Below are 16,527 nucleotides of genomic sequence, written 5' to 3' on the forward strand. Positions count from 1 at the left end.
ATTTTATTCTCAAAATTTCACATATTTATATTTGCTAACCTTCTCACAACAATTTTTTGTTCTATATATTTATTTATTTATTTAACGATCGTTTCTTTTTAAATAAAAAATAAAATAAAAATTTAATTTAGACTAAAATTATTTTTTCACGTCTTCATCAACATTTCGTTGATATTTGGTGAAGAAAAGGAACACTTGCTCTAACGATGTCTGTCCCAAGGAATAATCTTGAATGTCGAGCGTTTCCTTGTTGTCTTCCATTATTCCGAACATTTCACTCCATTTGAGCGTTGTTTGAGGAATGTGATATGCAAGCATGTCAGAATGTTCCTCCCTAAAAAAATATTTAATTGTTTTTTTTGAAAATCATGAAAATTACAAAATAAAATAATATTACTTCAAATAAGCGCCCTCAAAGCGATTCGAAATGAAATTTTTAATTTCATTCATGTCTGACTTCCGTCCTGCAGTTTCACGAGACTTTTTGATGGTTAAGACAAAACCTTTACTAAATTTATTCTTCAGATGTTGGACACTTCCAATACACTTAAATTCTCCATTTACCATAATCTGCAAGAAAATGTTCATGAAATATCAATCTTAGAAGAAATTTATTGCCTTACCGCCAATCTCGTACATAAATTTTCACATTCCTCCATGCTATGACTTGTCAAGATGATGGATCGACCTTTATCACGCATCTTGCAAATAATATTCCACAGTTGACGTCGTGCCCCGGGATCCATACCAGAAGTTGGTTCGTCCAAATATATCACTGATGGGTTACCAATCAAAGCAATTCCCGTTGAAAGCTTTCGTTTGTTACCGCCACTGTATTCCTTGACCTTTTTGTCGATGTGTTTCATGACGTTAAGCTCAGTAGCGAGCTTTGTGATCATCGAATCGATCATTTTGTTCGGAATGCCACGCAAAAGGCAATAAATACGTAGCGTTTCACGTCCCGTGAGGTCTTCCAACAAGGCATCAAACTAAAAAAAAAGAAGAAAATTAAAGAAAATTGGAAAAAACGAGCAAGTTAGGCCGCTCCAAATTTATTTCGAACTTTTTGTCCCATGCCCATTTCAAAAGTTGAAAATCCAAAGGGGCAAAATAAAAAAAAAATAAAAATTTAATCAAAGTTGACTATTTTTTTGGTCTTTTTTCATATTTTTTCAAGGAATTTCCCAAATTTTTTTTTTAATTTTAAATTGTATTTTAACATGAATTTTCTTCTTTAAATTTTTTTCAAAAAAAATAATTTTCAAAATTTATTGACAGTTATTTTTACGAATTTTTTTCGTTTAAAATTTTAACTTGAAATACTTTGAGATAAATTTTAAATTATCAAATCTTAATGTAGAAACCATAAAAACAACTAAAATAATGATTAATCACAAAAAACTGTTAAAATTTTGTCATTTTGTATGAAAAAGTATTTCAAATTTTTTTTTTATTTTGCCCCCCCATTTTGAAAAAAAGTTTTTGGGATAAAAAGTGCGAAATAAATTTAAGCGGCCTAAAATGCTTTTTAATAATTTTATAAAGTTTTTTTTTCTTTTACGAATTTTTTACGGTTTCTCGAGGTTTTCTACGAATTTTTTCTTTTCATCTTACGAATATCTTAAGATTTTAAATATTTTTTAAGTTTTTTTTTTTCGAATTTTCCAAAGTTTTTTTTAAATGCAAATTAAAAGTAAATAGATCATAAAAACTCACTTGAGGACAATATCCGATAACTTTGTGTACTAAATCCATGCGCGTATTTAAACTAATTCCTTGCACAAATGCATCACCTTGCGAAATGTTCTCGTCACCCGTTAACATCTTAAAAGTACTCGTTTTGCCAGCACCATTCACGCCAAGTAGCCCGAAACACTCCGAGTGATTTACGCCAACACACAATTGATTCACTGCCAAAAAGTCCTTGTAATATTTCGTGACATCCTTCATCACCAAGTTGTAATCTTTTATTTCCGCTTGAGTAAGTCCCTTGATTTTTGCCTTTTCCATTTTCACGTCTGCATCCATGACTTCATCCTCGGTCTCGGCAATGACTTTATTTGATTTTCCATTGAAACACGAAATTTTCAGTAATTTATATTCCTTCAAGAAGAGAATAACGAAAGCAATGACTCCGACACCGGCCATGAACACCAAATTTCTTCCGCTTCCTGGCATTTCCCATGCCCAATGCGAGCCTTGGTCACAGCAAATCGGAATAAATTGACACATTAACTGTTCAGTGCATCCCGTGAGTCCTTCACATTGCGCCTTGCAAATTTGTGCCTTTTGTGTGATGATGTTCAAATTACTAAACGACTGAGTCATCGCAAAGTTTGGAAAAATGAGGAAAATCCAATTCAACGTATCACCAATCGTTTTGAGATCAGGGAAAATTCCCGCTTGCATGATAAAGACAATCATAAAAGCGATCACGCCCGTCAAGATATTCAACATCGACATTCGCGTGAACCCAGTTGAGGGGATTGTGAACCAAAATGAAATTAAATAAGTCATTGGCAACGCAGCCCATGTGAAAAGTAGCAAAATAACGAGAACTCGTCCCAGTTCTGAGACTGTGCGCCATCCTTCTTCTTGGAAACACACAAGTGTAGCTAGATACAAGAGAATCGTCACCAAAAACGATAAATAATCCCAGATGAACGACACGGCCCAGTAAGTGAAAATATTGACGCCACTCACAAATTGCAGTAATTTACTGCGAGTTGTGCGTTCCTTGATGTAGAACAATGTGTAAAAGGCCGCCGTGAATGCCATCGCAAAACCTGTGTTGAAAGCGAGTTGGAATCCCATGTTGTTTCCTTGATTCAATTGTTGCGTTCGCGATTCCGCAGACACAGGCAGTGGTTTATTGTACACTGAAATTTCGCAATCACTGCGGAATGACTTGAGAATGGCATTTTGCATCATTAGAATCGTTAAGGGGGCTGTATGATAAGCCTGATTATTGAAATATGCTGTGATATTTCGTGCGGTAATCGATCCAGCTACCAAATAACGCGCATTTACAACCGATAAAGTTTCGTTCATCTTTTGGAGAATGTATTGCTGGAAGTCTTGCTCGATTTTGATGAGATCTTGGTTCGGGCGTTGGTTGGCGAATAAATTTTCATAACTTTTAGCGATGTTTTGTAGTAAAGGATTAACTTCCGGCGAATTTTCGACTTGTAAAACGGTGAAAGAGTTAGCATAACTATCGAGAGTCATGCGAAGTGGGACGGCCTCTGTATTTGTGCTGATCCATTGTCGCACAGTAAAGATCTGAAATGAAAAAGTTACTTGAAAAATTGGTTTTGAAGCAAAAAAATTAATGAACACTGACCGTTAAGATCAAAAAGACGACTGGAATCAAATTTTGTATGACCAAAACTTTAATATTTCGAATGTTGTAGTAGTATTTCTTCAGTATCATTGCTAAAGATTGATTCCACGCCAATTGAGTTCCCGTTAAAAGACTGATTTCCGAGCCAGTTTCCACTAAAAAGTCCAAAAAACGTTTTAATTTCATTTCAAAACAACACGAATCACTTACATGTTTCTTGCGAACTGAAATTATTGAATCCATTCAAGTTATCCACCGAACTTACATCACTACGATTCTCATCCATGTCGTGCGGTATCATATTTGAGTCACTACCAACTTTCAAAAATACTTCCTCCAACGTTGTTAAACTCACACCATAGCTCGTGATGCCCAAATCTCTTGTGTTATTCTCGATATCAGCAAACATTGTTCGAAAAACGTTCGAATACTGTTCGTTAAGGACGTAACTTAATTCCGAACCGATATCTGTTTCCACCTGAATGTCCGGAATGTATTTGCTGATGAGCCATGTAAGGTTGTCCGGGTTGCAATTTTCTCCTTTAACGACCACGAGGCGATATCCCACGCCAAAGCGCTTTTTCAGGAAGAACGGAGAACCAACACACTTGAGATCTCCCTCTGCCATGATTGCAATTCGATCGCCGAGAACATCAGCTTCGTCCATAAAATGTGTGGTCAAGAGAAGAGTTCGTCCTTGTTTTTCTTTAATCAAGAGGTCCCACAAAGCGCGACGAGCTGATGGATCCATGCCCTAAAAATGTGAAAAAATAGGTAAAAATTAATTTTAAAGCTTTTTAAATAAAAAACTTACACTCGTTGGTTCATCACACAACACAACTTTGCTGCCTCCACATAACGAAATAGCGACCGATAATTTTCTCTTCATGCCTCCTGACAACGTCTTTGACTGAGAATTGATCTTGTCCCGCAACTCGATGAGATCAACATATTTATCGACTTCAGCGTTCACTGCCCCCTTGTCTAAGCCCTTCAAGCGACTGAAAAAGACAATGTGCTCCCTAACAGTCAACTCATCAAACAGAATATTGTGTTGCGGACACAATCCGAGCGAATCTCTAACACCATCGATGTCCGTACGTATGTCTTTGCCATTGATCAATGCAGTACCCGATGTCGGCGGAATCATTCCCGTTAACATGCTCATTGTAGTTGTCTTTCCCGCGCCATTATGTCCCAAAAGTACCGTTATTTGATTTTCATACATGTTCAATCTCAGTCCTTTCACAGCCACTTTCTTATTCTTGTTCGGATACTCTTTCCGCAAATTCTTGATTTCAATACCGGCAACACTTTCGCGTGGATCTGGCTCCATGTTGTGCAATTTCAACGATGAGATGCGGAAATCGTTTTCAGCTTCAACGTTATTTTCGGCACTTCCTTTACACCAAAAGGATTTTGTGACAAAAAAGTACCACGGCTCGGCTACACCGTAATCTCCAGGCTTGATTTTTTCCACATACAAAGCGATTAACAAGTAAAGCACGGAATCAACAATCAACATTAGCAAAGTATTGCCAACTGTAAAATCATCATCTTGCGAGACGGGTGAGAAGAGATTTGACCACTGGATACCGTCACTGGTGCCTTCATGTCGCATCATGATTTGAAATCCAATTGACATTCCGCTGTTGGAAAAGATGCAAAGACCCCATTTAGCGCCGGATGAGAGTGAGTCGTAGTTTTGAGCGGTCACAGCAAACGGTGTGTATGCCAAAAACCAAAAAATTCCGGAAATCATGGATGCTGTGTTGGCTTTTGAGAAAAATACGCTCATCGCAAAGCAGAAACAAATGCTCGAAATGGAATAAACGAATAAATAGACCCAGACAACAGTCCAATCACTCTTAGAGAACACCGATATATCCTTTCCAGCCTTGAATTCCAACTAAAAAGGTAAAAAAATTAATATTTTTTTCGAAATTTTTAAAAATTATTTTCTTACTTTTAGAATAACCGTCATTAAAGATATCGTAATCACAAAAAATATCAAGCATTTTACGAACCAAGCTGTCCAACTAAGAAAAAAATCAAAAAAATTAGACAAATTAAGGTAAATTAATTAAAATTAAGCTTTGACAAGTTACTCACTGTAGCCAATTATTCAATCCCATGATCTTCATTGCCTCCTTCAGTTGTTTTTCCTTCTCCACCGTTATGTATTTCACAATGTTGATTGCTGAATACAAGAAACTAATCATAATTATCAAGGGAATGAAAGCCTGTAGTCCAAACAATAACGGATCATTCAAATACGCTGGATACGGATATCTTTGCATGTAAATATCTGGAATTTCATCTTGTTGCGTTCCATCTCCCCGCATCGCTTCTGTATATGCTCTCGAAATGGCTGCCTGAACAGGAATAAATCCCTCTCTGAAATACCCTGGAGGCAAACCGCCATCATTTCTATCGCGATTTCGTGGTCCATCAAGCTGAAATGCCGGAAACAACAAATCCGTGAACCAATTTGATAATTCCACAAAAGCTCCGCTATCAGTCGTACGTAGCTCATACGGGAAACGCAATGTAAATTCAAAATCTTTCGGTAAAGCGGTGATCGTTGCATAATCTTCCGGAAATTCGACTCCAACGAACACGTTGTTTGTGGTCAAGTGCCGCTGCAAGTCATTTGCTGTGGCATTCGAGTCAACACGAATCGGAATTGAGGTATTCATTGTGAGAATCGCGTCGGAAATTAGTTTTTGTAATACATTGTTCGTTGGGGAATACGCAATTGCCCAATCTATTGGAGGATTCACGTCGTGCCATTGAATACGTTGAAGCGTGTTTATTGCTTCGCCGCGGTAGTAAATTGGATCGGGATAATCTGTGGGATCAACTAGGCTGCAAGAAGCATAAAAAAATATTTTTGAAAAAACTAATAGAAAAAAACTCACCCTCGCATCAAGAGCAAAAGACTCGTGAACGCCACCGGAAGTAAAATCTCGAAAATCGTTTGAATTATGTGACGCGATTGAATTATCCAGTTTTTCCATAGCAGAAGGACAAATTTGTCCCAATTGTTTGTCGCCATTTTTTCTGTTGTCAACAAAAAATATGTTAGTCAACAATTATTTTCACAGAGGAAACACTTTTTTTATCAAAAATAATCGATACTTGGCACAAAATGTCTTATCAGTTGTTATCAGACCTTGATATCATTGCAAGTTGACGCGCTTCCGAGTTCTCCCCTTTGTTTTTGGTTCAAACGTTAGCTACTTTTCTCGAATGAATTACTTAATTTTTTGAAAAAATACAATTATCTACTTCTATTGTAAACTGTTTTTATAGCAATTGTCCATTTTTATGACATCATCATATAGATATAACACCTAAGCTCCACAATTATCTGGTATATTATCAAGCGATATCGATAAGAAATTGATATAAAGAGACCGTTTTCACAAAATTTGCTCAATAATCACACAATTTTAGTGGTTCTTCAAGTGACATCATGTTTGAAAAGTGATTCAAATGCTTACTTATTGATAATAAAATTCATTGTAAAATTCCCTTAATCACGTTTATTTCACGGTACTCTTTGTTTTTTGCGATATTTCAATTTTCTTCAAAATTATGTACCAGGCGTTTGTATTTCAATTATTTCTTACATAATTTTTCCAAAATATTGTCCAAAAAAGATAATCCTTTGCATCGAAAGACAAAGTCGAATGATAGCAGCTGATAAGTTATTCCAATTATTGCAAAAAGTGACATTTGATGTTTTTTTTTAGTACTCATTCATTGATTTTTTCAGAAATATTCGTATAAAAAACACTTGTAAACATCACTAAATGACAATGTAGTGGGAAATCACCTGTAATTTGCCGTTATGTTATTCCATTAAAACTAATAGACGGTAATTAAATGGGCTTTTGAAGCTTGCCCGTGTTTACCCTGCAACTGCTGAATCCGAACTGACTAGCGAACAGCGATAAAAAAGACATATATTACTAAAATATTTAATCAGCAAAGATATGAAGTAGACGAAATGTGATTCATCGATTGAATTTTTATTTTTTTGCGTGTGCAGATTAGGGGTCGCGACGTGAAAGAAAGTACGTAATGGGTCTGGACTACCCTTAATATTTTCAGAATTTTTTAAAGGGATTATTTTACCGATCTCGATGTTGGCGGGATCTTTAAAAGTTAAAACTAAAATCTAAAGTGGCAACATTTTTAACAATTTATCAAAAATTACAGTTTTAATTCAAAACATACAAAAAATTAACTTGCTTTATTCAGACATAATGTATTGAAATTCAGATGAAAAAAAATAGGCCAAATGCAGATTTGTCACAAATTTCTATTTTAGTAAGGCGGCATCCATTAATGGCGTCGAAAGTTTAAGGGGGTGAGGTCCATCAAATTTACGATGGATTCTGACGAATGTCACTTAAGTTAAATTATTAATCAAGGAAAAAAATATATAATTATGAAATACATGAATATGTAATAAAAATACATTATAATTTATTTTTCTTTTTAAATGTATCTTTTGTTATTAAATTAAATTAAAAATTAGTATTTTTTAAAAATTATAAAATAAACAATTAATAAACTAAATAATTAAAAAAAAAACACAAAATAAATTAATGTGTGGGTCGCATAAAACCCGAAGTCTTTGCCAATATGACTGTCGTCTCCCTCAAATCCGATATCAGAGTATACTGTTTTGAATTCCTCTGGTGGACCATTGAATCCATAGTTGGAGCTTGTCGTACTGCTGCAAATTGAAATCTGGCATAAGCTCCCGCGCAAATTTTTTAGGTTTGTAACGTTCTTTAAAATAGAGCGTAACTACCGACGGCATCAATTTGAACGTGTCTTTGAATTCAAAAGGGACGCATGCACGGACCATGTTCTTTCCTTCTGGCGCTTCGTTTATAGTCAAGTATGTTTTTCCCTGAGTTCCGTATTAGAACGATGTATTTTCGGGATTGGACTTATACTCCTCATTGGCTGCGCGATACTAAAAACTATAATATCATACAAGTCTGGAAAAATACTTACATTCTATCCTTATTCCTGGTATCCAATTTTTCAGAATTCTTTATTTCGTTCGAGTATTTCTGACCCATTGGCTACTGATATTTCCAGATCTTCTTCTGAAACAATCATGTGTTCTTTCATAATAATGTTTGCAAATTTTTATGTGATAGGAACTTTTTTTCCTACTTTTTTTGCTGCTGACATTTTTACGTTTTAAATAAAGTTTATTACTTCTTCTTTGTTTCATGTGACACAAAACTGTAGGTATGATTAAAAACTAAAACAAAATAACGAATTAAAAAGATTGATAATAAATGGGGGTTCTGTTGTTCGTAGGGGATTAGGGGTCAAAAATGCCGACGTCATTAATGGATGACGCCTAAATTTAAGTTTAATTTTTCTTCACTATTGAGTTCAATTTTTTTTTTAAATCAAAAATGTAATATAAATTAGAGTTGATTTTACAATACGTTGATTTTACGTTATAAAATAATAATGAAATATTTTTTTCTTTCCCTTTCTCTCATAAAAGTCCTGATGGAACACTAAACCAAAAAATTAAATTTATTCGTCTATTACAAAAAGGTAAACTAATTTTTTCATGAGACCCTAATGTACTATCGCAATATAGATTAGATAGTTTGAACGAAATTAATGATTTTTAATTTTTTTTTAAACTTTATCATAATTTTTTATTTAGAACGACTTCATTCAATGTCATTGCAATGTTTTGATTCCTGTCTTTTTTTGACTTTTGTTTAGAATAGAGATATGAGGAGATAAGAGCCACGTGAAGAAATCACATGTTGAGATAAAAAAATAACGTCAGATCCTGCGTTGAGGTAGGTGGGAAATCCATGAATGCGAATTACGAGCTGTTCTTCTGATATTTGGTGAAATGTAGAAAAACTTGCTCCAATGTCGTTTGCAATAAACTATAATCTTCAATATGAAAGCTTCTTTTGGCTTTTTCCATGAATCCAAACATCATTGACCATCGCAGATCCGTTTTGGGAACGTAGAACACTAAAGTATCTTTATGCTCCTCTCTAAAAATAATAATTTCAAATAGTGAAAAGAGTGAAAATAATTTCAAACGTAAAAATACCGTAAAAATGCTCCTGGAAAATGTTCAGAAATGAATTCCTTGAGCTCATTGGCATGCGATTGTTCCATTACGAGACTAATGGGAACGTCTGGTCGTTTGAACTTGATAGTGAGAATTAACCCACGTGAGTATTTATTTTTTAAATGTTGCGCTGAACCAAGGCACTTGAAAGAACCATTGACCATAATCGCCAGACGAGTGCATCTGAGTATTTTAAAATGATAAAAAAACTTTTTTTAAAACAATAAAATTTTAAACAATGACTCACAATGCTTGAATCTCTTCCATACTATGACTTGTTAATACAATTGTCTTTCCTTCTTGTCGTTTCGAAGAAATGACTTCCCAAAATTGACGTTTTGCACCAGGATCCATTCCCTTTAAGTATTTTTTTTTGTTAAAAAAACAAATTTGATAAAAAATAATTTTTTCTTACAGTCGTTGGCTCATCTAAATAAATGACACTTGGATCTCCCAATAAGGCAACTGCGGTACTTAATTTTCGCTTGTTCCCTCCACTATATTCACGCACCTTTTTATCCAAATGCTGCACAAAATCCAACTCTCTGGCCATTTTTTGTGTCATAAAAGGAATATCTGTCTGTGGAAATCCTCGCAGTAAGCAATACATTCTCAACGTTTCGCGTCCTGTCAAATCCTCCAAAATTGCATCAAATTGCGGGCAGTAACCGATGCGCTTGTAAACCTCAATTAAATCATTTTTAACACTCAAGCCATCGACAAAAGCATCGCCAGCGGAGATTCGATGATCACCAGTCAGCATTTTAAATGTTGAGGTTTTTCCAGCTCCGTTGATGCCCAGCAAACCAAAACATTGACCACTAAAAAAAGTTTTAATGGATTTTTTTAAATTTTTAATACTATTTTTTACCTTTTAACAGTTAAAGACAAATGATCGACAGCTAAAAATTTTCCATAGTATTTTGTCAGGTCGTTCAATAAAAGGCTGTAACTGAAAAAATCCGAATTTTCCAAGGATTTTACGTAGTTTTTTTCGTTTATTACATCCGTGTCCGGTTCCTCATTCACCGTTGATCTAAATATTTAAAAAGAAATTAAAAATTTTCCTATTTTTGGGTTATTAAATATTTACACGCTATTGTTTGAAGTCGTGTTGGTCGATAATTTGAACCATCCACGCTCAATGCCGATCAAAATAACAAATCCAACTGTTCCTGTTCCAAACATAAATACCAAATTTCTGCCAATTCCAGGATATTTCCATTGAAAATGATTGAGCGTGTCGCAACATTCGGGAAACATTGTACAAATGACTTTACTGACAAATTCCTGATCGCAATTTCCCATGTGCTTGCATTGAGATTGACAAATTTGTTTGGTCATTTGGATCGTATTCAGGCTATTAAAGGCATGACTGAAAGCGAAATGTGGAAATGGCATGAATACCAACGTCAAGTATTCCGATGTATCTTTCAAATCAAAAATATCCATTCCGGTGATGAAAACGGTTAAAAAGCAAAACAGTCCTGTTAAAATGAAAATCATTGATATTTTGGCGAATCCAGCTGATGGTTGTGTAAATCGGAATGCAAATAAATAACAAATTGGGATAACGGCATAAATAAAAACGGCAAAAAGTACAAAAACTCGTTCAAGTTCCGCAAATGTGGACCATCCTTCTTCCTGGAACACGGCAATGGTGATGATGTAGCAAAGAGCCGTCACAATAAACGTTAGGTAATCCCAAATGAAAGAACAAAGCCAGTAAATGATTGAATTAACTCCACTAACGACTTGTAAAAGCTTCGATTTGGTCGAAAGCTCACGGATGGGAAACATGATGTAAAAAGCAGCTGCGAGAGAAAAGACAAATCCACTGTTGAATGCGAGATTGAATCCGATATTGTTGCCACTTTTTAACATTTCACGCTAAAATTACAGAAAAATTAATTTTTTTGTTAAAGAAACAATTAAAATGAAATCTTACTTTCGCATCACTCGACAGCGGCATCGGATGATTTGATACGGAAATCGAACAATTTCTACACAAAACTCTCAAAATTGCGTTGTATATGAGATTTACGCTTAATGGTGCCGTGTGAAATGCTTGATTATTAAACCACGCAGTAAAATTCTTCATTGTGATACTCGTACCAACCATGTAATAGCTATTCACTTCGGGAAGTTTTGTTGTCATCTAAAAATAAAATCAAATTTATCAAAATTGTCTACTATAAAAATGAATTTTCTTACCAGCCCGAGCAAATATTCTTGAAAATCGTTATCAATGATGACAAATTTCTGATTTGCTGTTTCATTTAGTGCCAAACTACCCAATTCATGACTGATTTGTCTTTCGAATGATTTTTTATCGAATGCCAGGTCTTCTTGAATTACAGTCATCGTTTGTCCATAAGAGCCGAATGTCATGTTGAGCGATTTAGCATCTTCCTTGTGGTTGTATTTGCGAAAATCCGTAATTGAAAGGATTACTGTTATAATCGGCATGATATTTTGAATTAACAGAGGAATTGGGTTCCGTAAGTCGTAGAGAGCTTTCTTGAGGAACATCGCAGTCGCTTGATTAATCCAAAACGAAGTACCAGAAAGGAATCGTTGTGGTCTGTTGTAAGAAACTACAAAAGAAACAAAAAAAAATATAAAAAAAAATAAATAAAAAAATATTAAAAAAAATAAATAAAAAGTAATATTAAAAAATGTATTTTATGAAGTTTTCAACTTCTAAAACAAATTTATATTTAAAAAAAAATTAAAAAAAAAAAACAAACTATAAAGTATGAAACAAGTAAAATCCGAGGAGAGTGAAAATAAACAAACTATAAAGCATGAAACAAGTTTCTTATGAGAGGGAGACATTCATATCATAAAAATTCTCGCTGAGCTTTTACCAAACAGACCAAAATGATATAAATTTTGGGCAGTTGTGTTGAATCTGAAAACTTGGTTTCTATTAATCTCTTTTCCAATCAACAATAATGAGCATTCGAAAATTTTTTGTTTTTGTTATTGTATTTTATAAGCTTTAATTGAAAACTGTTGCCCAAAATTTATATCATTTTTGTCAGTTTGGTAAAAGCTCAGCGCGAATTTTTATGATATGAATGTCTCCCTCTTATAAGGAACTTGTTTCTTGCTTTATAGTTTGTTTTGTTTCAATCTCCTCGGATTTTACTTGTTTCATACTTTATAGTTTGTTTTTTTTTTTTAAATTTTTTTTTAAATATTAATTTGTTTTAGAAGTTGAAAACTTCATAAAATACATTTTTTAATATTATTTTTTATTTATTTTTTTTAATATTTTTTTTATTTATTTTTTTATTTATATTTTTTTTTATTTTTTTTTTTATTTATTTTTTTAAAATATTTTTTTAAATATTTTTTTTTAATATTTTTTTTTATTTATTTTTTTTTAAATTTTTTTTTTAATATTTTTTTAAATATTTTTTTTAATATTTTTTTTTATTTTTTTTTATATTTTTTTTAATATTTTTTTTTTATTTCATACTTTATAGTGCTAAGTACGGTTTTTAAAACTATAAAAAGTATAACTACTGAAAATTTTTTAGTGGTAAAGAAAGAAGGAGTTATGTAACATTCCTGTGATTCGCAGGCGCCGATTTTTTCGCGCTAAACATGCGTCGAGTCATAAGAATCACTTTTTTCCATGAAACATATGCTCGGAAACGCATAGTTTTGGCGCTAACCCGTCATTCCTCATTTTTGAATGAAAATACAATATAAATTTGGTAAAAATTAAGTAAAAAAAAATTGTTCAAAAAATTTGGAACTTACAATTTTCCACAAGGTACGAGTCAGATCCTGAATTTACGACTAAAGTTGATTCATCTTGCTTTTCATCCTCTTGCATTACTTTAAGAAAAACTTCTTCTAAAGTCGTTAGAGTAACTCCAAAGCTGGAAATACCCAGTTCAGCGGAATTATTTTCAAAGTCTTCTAGCAACTCTTTGAACTGAGAAATGTAATTTTCCTTCAAAAGATAGGTGAGTTCACTTCCGATATCAGTTTCGATGCAAATGTCAGGAATATGAGAAGCAAGCAATTCCGTCACTTTTTGTGGGTCACAGCTGTCCGTTTTTACACAAACTAGACGATATCCAACACCAAAGCGTTTTTTCAAGAAAAATGGGGTTCCCATAGTGACGAGTTCACCTTTACTCATAATCGCAATTCGATCACCGAGCACATCTGCCTCATCCATAAAGTGCGTCGACACTAAAATCGTACGGGATCGTTTTTCTTTCAACAGCAACTCCCACAATTGTCGTCTTGCCGTCGGATCCATGCCACTTGTGGGCTCATCGAATAAAACGATGCGACTTCCACCACAAAGAGCAACCGAAACTGAGAGTTTTCTCTTCTGTCCGCCACTTAATTGACACGATGGTGTGTTCATTTTCGCTCCTAGCTCAAGTAAATCCACAAATTTGTTAACTTCCTCTTGAATTTCGTCTTTTTGCATCCCCTTAAGCTTGGCATAAAACTCAATGTGTTCCTTTACCGTTAATTCATCGAAAAGGATGTCATATTGCGGACAAAATCCTAAAATCGACCGAATGCGATTCATTTGTTTGTTTATATCGAGACCATCCATCAAAGCGGTTCCCGATGTTGCCGACATCATTCCCGTCAACATACCCATTGTCGTTGTCTTGCCAGCTCCGTTGTGTCCGAGCAGCACCGTTATCTCTCCTTCAAACATTTTCATATGAAGTCCGTGAACTGCAACCTTTTTGTTGTCATAAATCTTCCTAAGATTTCGAATGTCGATTCCTGGCAACATATAAACGGGACTTTCCTCGATATTTTGACTTGTTTTGAGATTGTTGAAGAATGGCAATACATTAACACGACGATCGCCACGCCAATACTCAATAGTAAATGGAAAATACCACTTTAACGGCACCCCATAGTCACCTGGATTAATCTTGCCAACGTACCATGTCACAATGCCATAAAGTACTGAGTCCACGAGAAACATGATCATGCAAATACCAACTGTGAGTTTATCGTCAATTGTCACTGGTTTGAAGAGATTATTCCACTGCAGGCCAAACCCGACACCTTCGTAGCGCATGATTAGTTTGAACCCGTACGACATTGAAGTGTTTGAAAAGAAGCAGAGAAGGACTTTTGTAAAAAATGACAATCGGTCGTAGCCTTCTGCGGTGATCGGATACGGCAAATAGCTCAAAAACCAAAGTAAAGCTGTAAAAAAATGAAAAATTAAAAGGAGAAAAGTTTTTTTTTGAAGAAAAATTACCTGCTGCCATGGTCCCAGTGCTGGATTTACTGAAGAACGAGCTCAACATGAAGCAAAACATGATCAAGGTGACGGAATACAAAAACAAAAACACCCAAATCGTACTAAAAGACGATTTCGAAAATACGGCAACGCCATCCTTGATCGGACATTTGAGCAACGCAGCAATCAACGTTATCGTAATCGTCAGAAAAATGATGGATTTTGCAAACCAAGCAAGCCAATGAAGTAAATCGCTTAATCCCATAATTTTCATTGCCTCCTTCAATCGTTTTTCCTTTTCAACAACAAGTAACTTGACTGTGTTGATACAAACGTACAAGAAACTATTGATGATGATAACGGGAAAAAGAAATTCCAGTCCTATAAGTAATCTGTCCGATTTGTAAGCCGGATACGGAAACCTTTGCAAATAAATTTCCGGAATCGTTACATTTTCTTCGGTTTCACCTTCGATTCTCTTTAAAAACTCTCGTGACAAAGCATTTTGTATCGTCAAAAATCCCTCTTTGTAGTATCCTGGCGGCAAGCCACCATCATCTGCCACTTCATTTCGTGGTAAATTCTCTTGAAACTGCGGAAAAATGAGGTCAGTGAACCAATTGAAGAAAACCACGAACCTCAAACCACTGTTTCGTAGCTCATAAGGAAAGCGTAACGTAAAATCCAAGTGACGTGGCAACGAGTTCGTATCCTATTCATAAAAAAAAGAATTAATTATGAATTAAAAATTTCATAGGCGTGTTAGTCAACCTTCAAACTGTCGTTGAAAACGATTCCAGTAATGACTTTCGATGTTACAAGTGATAAATATAGCTCGTTGGCATTACGTTTTCCATCTATCGTGATTGTTTTATTGGTTTTTATGTGGCTAATTGCTTCGGTAACAAATTCTTCTAGCACTGGATTCCTCGGCGAATACAAAATTGTCCAATTTAGCTTCAAATTATCATTTTGGCGTCTAAAATGATAAAAATTTAAATAAAAAATTTAATTTAGAGCTTATAAAATACTCACTCCAGGTCACTTAAAGAATCCATTTGAAGTCCTTTATAGTAAATTGGATTATCATATTTTTCAATTTTTACCAGGGAGCGAATAATGACGAGAATTGAACAAAAAGCCACGGGAATCAGAATTTCCAATACCGTTTGGACCTTGTTCCTGGATTGAATTAAGAAATTCTTTCCCAACAAAAGCTTGAATTTGTCCCATTCAGATGTCATGATGTTGATTGTTCAACAGTCCCGACTCAACTAAACAAATATTGAAAACTGTTACATTAATTGTGATGATGCGATAACAAATTGAATCGATAAATGAATGAATTTTTAATGGAAATTGGTTTTCTCACAGACATTAATTTATAATGAGTGTGGGTTAATGAAACAATTTTACTACAATGGATGTCCCGGTGTGGAAAATCACATAAATAAAAATAGTGATAGTGAAAGTTTGTTTTTTTTTCAAGTTCATTAACATTTACCAACTAAGTGAAAACTACCGGAAGACTCCAAATGTGACTTTGAAATGAGCAAAGGAAATTTTAAAGTTGAAAACTGTGTGTAAAACAAGGTAATCATAGTTCACTTTGACAAACATTTTCCAGATGTGAGCAAAGAGATACATGTCCTGGTTCTATAAGTACTAAATTCAACGTTGATAAAGGCATCATCATTAATAGATAATAGTTTGGTTCATCATCTTATTAAATCTGAGCACTTGCGAACTTCAAGATAATATATCAAGTGACCGCTTTATTTTATTTTACACAAA

At 34.3% G+C, this 16,527-nt stretch overlaps 2 protein-coding genes across 2 annotated transcripts; both read right to left on the bottom strand.

Moving 5' to 3' along the window:
- Positions 1–5: 5 nt before the first annotated feature.
- LOC134833928 (phospholipid-transporting ATPase ABCA3-like) lies at positions 6–7,279 on the bottom strand. The gene is made up of 11 exons (XM_063848434.1): positions 7,185–7,279; positions 6,265–6,406; positions 5,456–6,211; positions 5,310–5,382; positions 4,158–5,252; positions 3,554–4,097; positions 3,344–3,498; positions 1,717–3,282; positions 624–989; positions 398–570; positions 6–334 (listed from the first exon to the last, which is right to left on the bottom strand). Exons 2-11 carry the CDS (start codon positions 6,399–6,401, stop codon positions 139–141), a joined length of 5,061 nt encoding a protein of 1,686 aa, XP_063704504.1. The 5' UTR covers positions 6,402–6,406; positions 7,185–7,279; the 3' UTR covers positions 6–138.
- Positions 7,280–9,159: 1,880 nt separating this feature from the next.
- On the bottom strand, positions 9,160–15,977 carry LOC134835356 (phospholipid-transporting ATPase ABCA3-like). Its single transcript, XM_063850233.1, has 12 exons — positions 15,769–15,977; positions 15,505–15,712; positions 14,752–15,445; positions 13,263–14,696; positions 11,703–12,085; positions 11,437–11,646; positions 10,582–11,378; positions 10,360–10,524; positions 9,904–10,309; positions 9,736–9,845; positions 9,468–9,671; positions 9,160–9,408 (listed from the first exon to the last, which is right to left on the bottom strand). Exons 1-12 carry the CDS (start codon positions 15,975–15,977, stop codon positions 9,228–9,230), a joined length of 5,001 nt encoding a protein of 1,666 aa, XP_063706303.1. The 3' UTR covers positions 9,160–9,227.
- Positions 15,978–16,527: the final 550 nt, after the last annotated feature.

This window comes from Culicoides brevitarsis, chromosome 3, assembly GCF_036172545.1.
Source record: "Culicoides brevitarsis isolate CSIRO-B50_1 chromosome 3, AGI_CSIRO_Cbre_v1, whole genome shotgun sequence".
Taxonomy (NCBI): domain Eukaryota; kingdom Metazoa; phylum Arthropoda; class Insecta; order Diptera; family Ceratopogonidae; genus Culicoides; species Culicoides brevitarsis.

Excerpts from the sequence above, each read along its gene's own strand:
- LOC134833928 (XM_063848434.1), bottom strand. The coding sequence starts at position 6,401 with ATGGCGACAAACAATTGGGACAAATTTGTCCTTCTGCTATGGAAAAAC. Across the intron at positions 6,212-6,264 it reads CTTTTGCTCTTGATGCGAGG|CCTAGTTGATCCCACAGATT; the intron begins GTGAGTTTTTTT and ends TGCTTCTTGCAG. Across the intron at positions 990-1,716 it reads TTATCGGATATTGTCCTCAA|TTTGATGCCTTGTTGGAAGA; the intron begins GTGAGTTTTTAT and ends CTTTTTTTTTAG.
- LOC134835356 (XM_063850233.1), bottom strand. The coding sequence starts at position 15,977 with ATGACATCTGAATGGGACAAATTCAAGCTTTTGTTGGGAAAGAATTTC. Across the intron at positions 15,713-15,768 it reads GATTCTTTAAGTGACCTGGA|ACGCCAAAATGATAATTTGA; the intron begins GTGAGTATTTTA and ends TTATCATTTTAG. Across the intron at positions 10,310-10,359 it reads TTGTCTTTAACTGTTAAAAG|TGGTCAATGTTTTGGTTTGC; the intron begins GTAAAAAATAGT and ends AACTTTTTTTAG.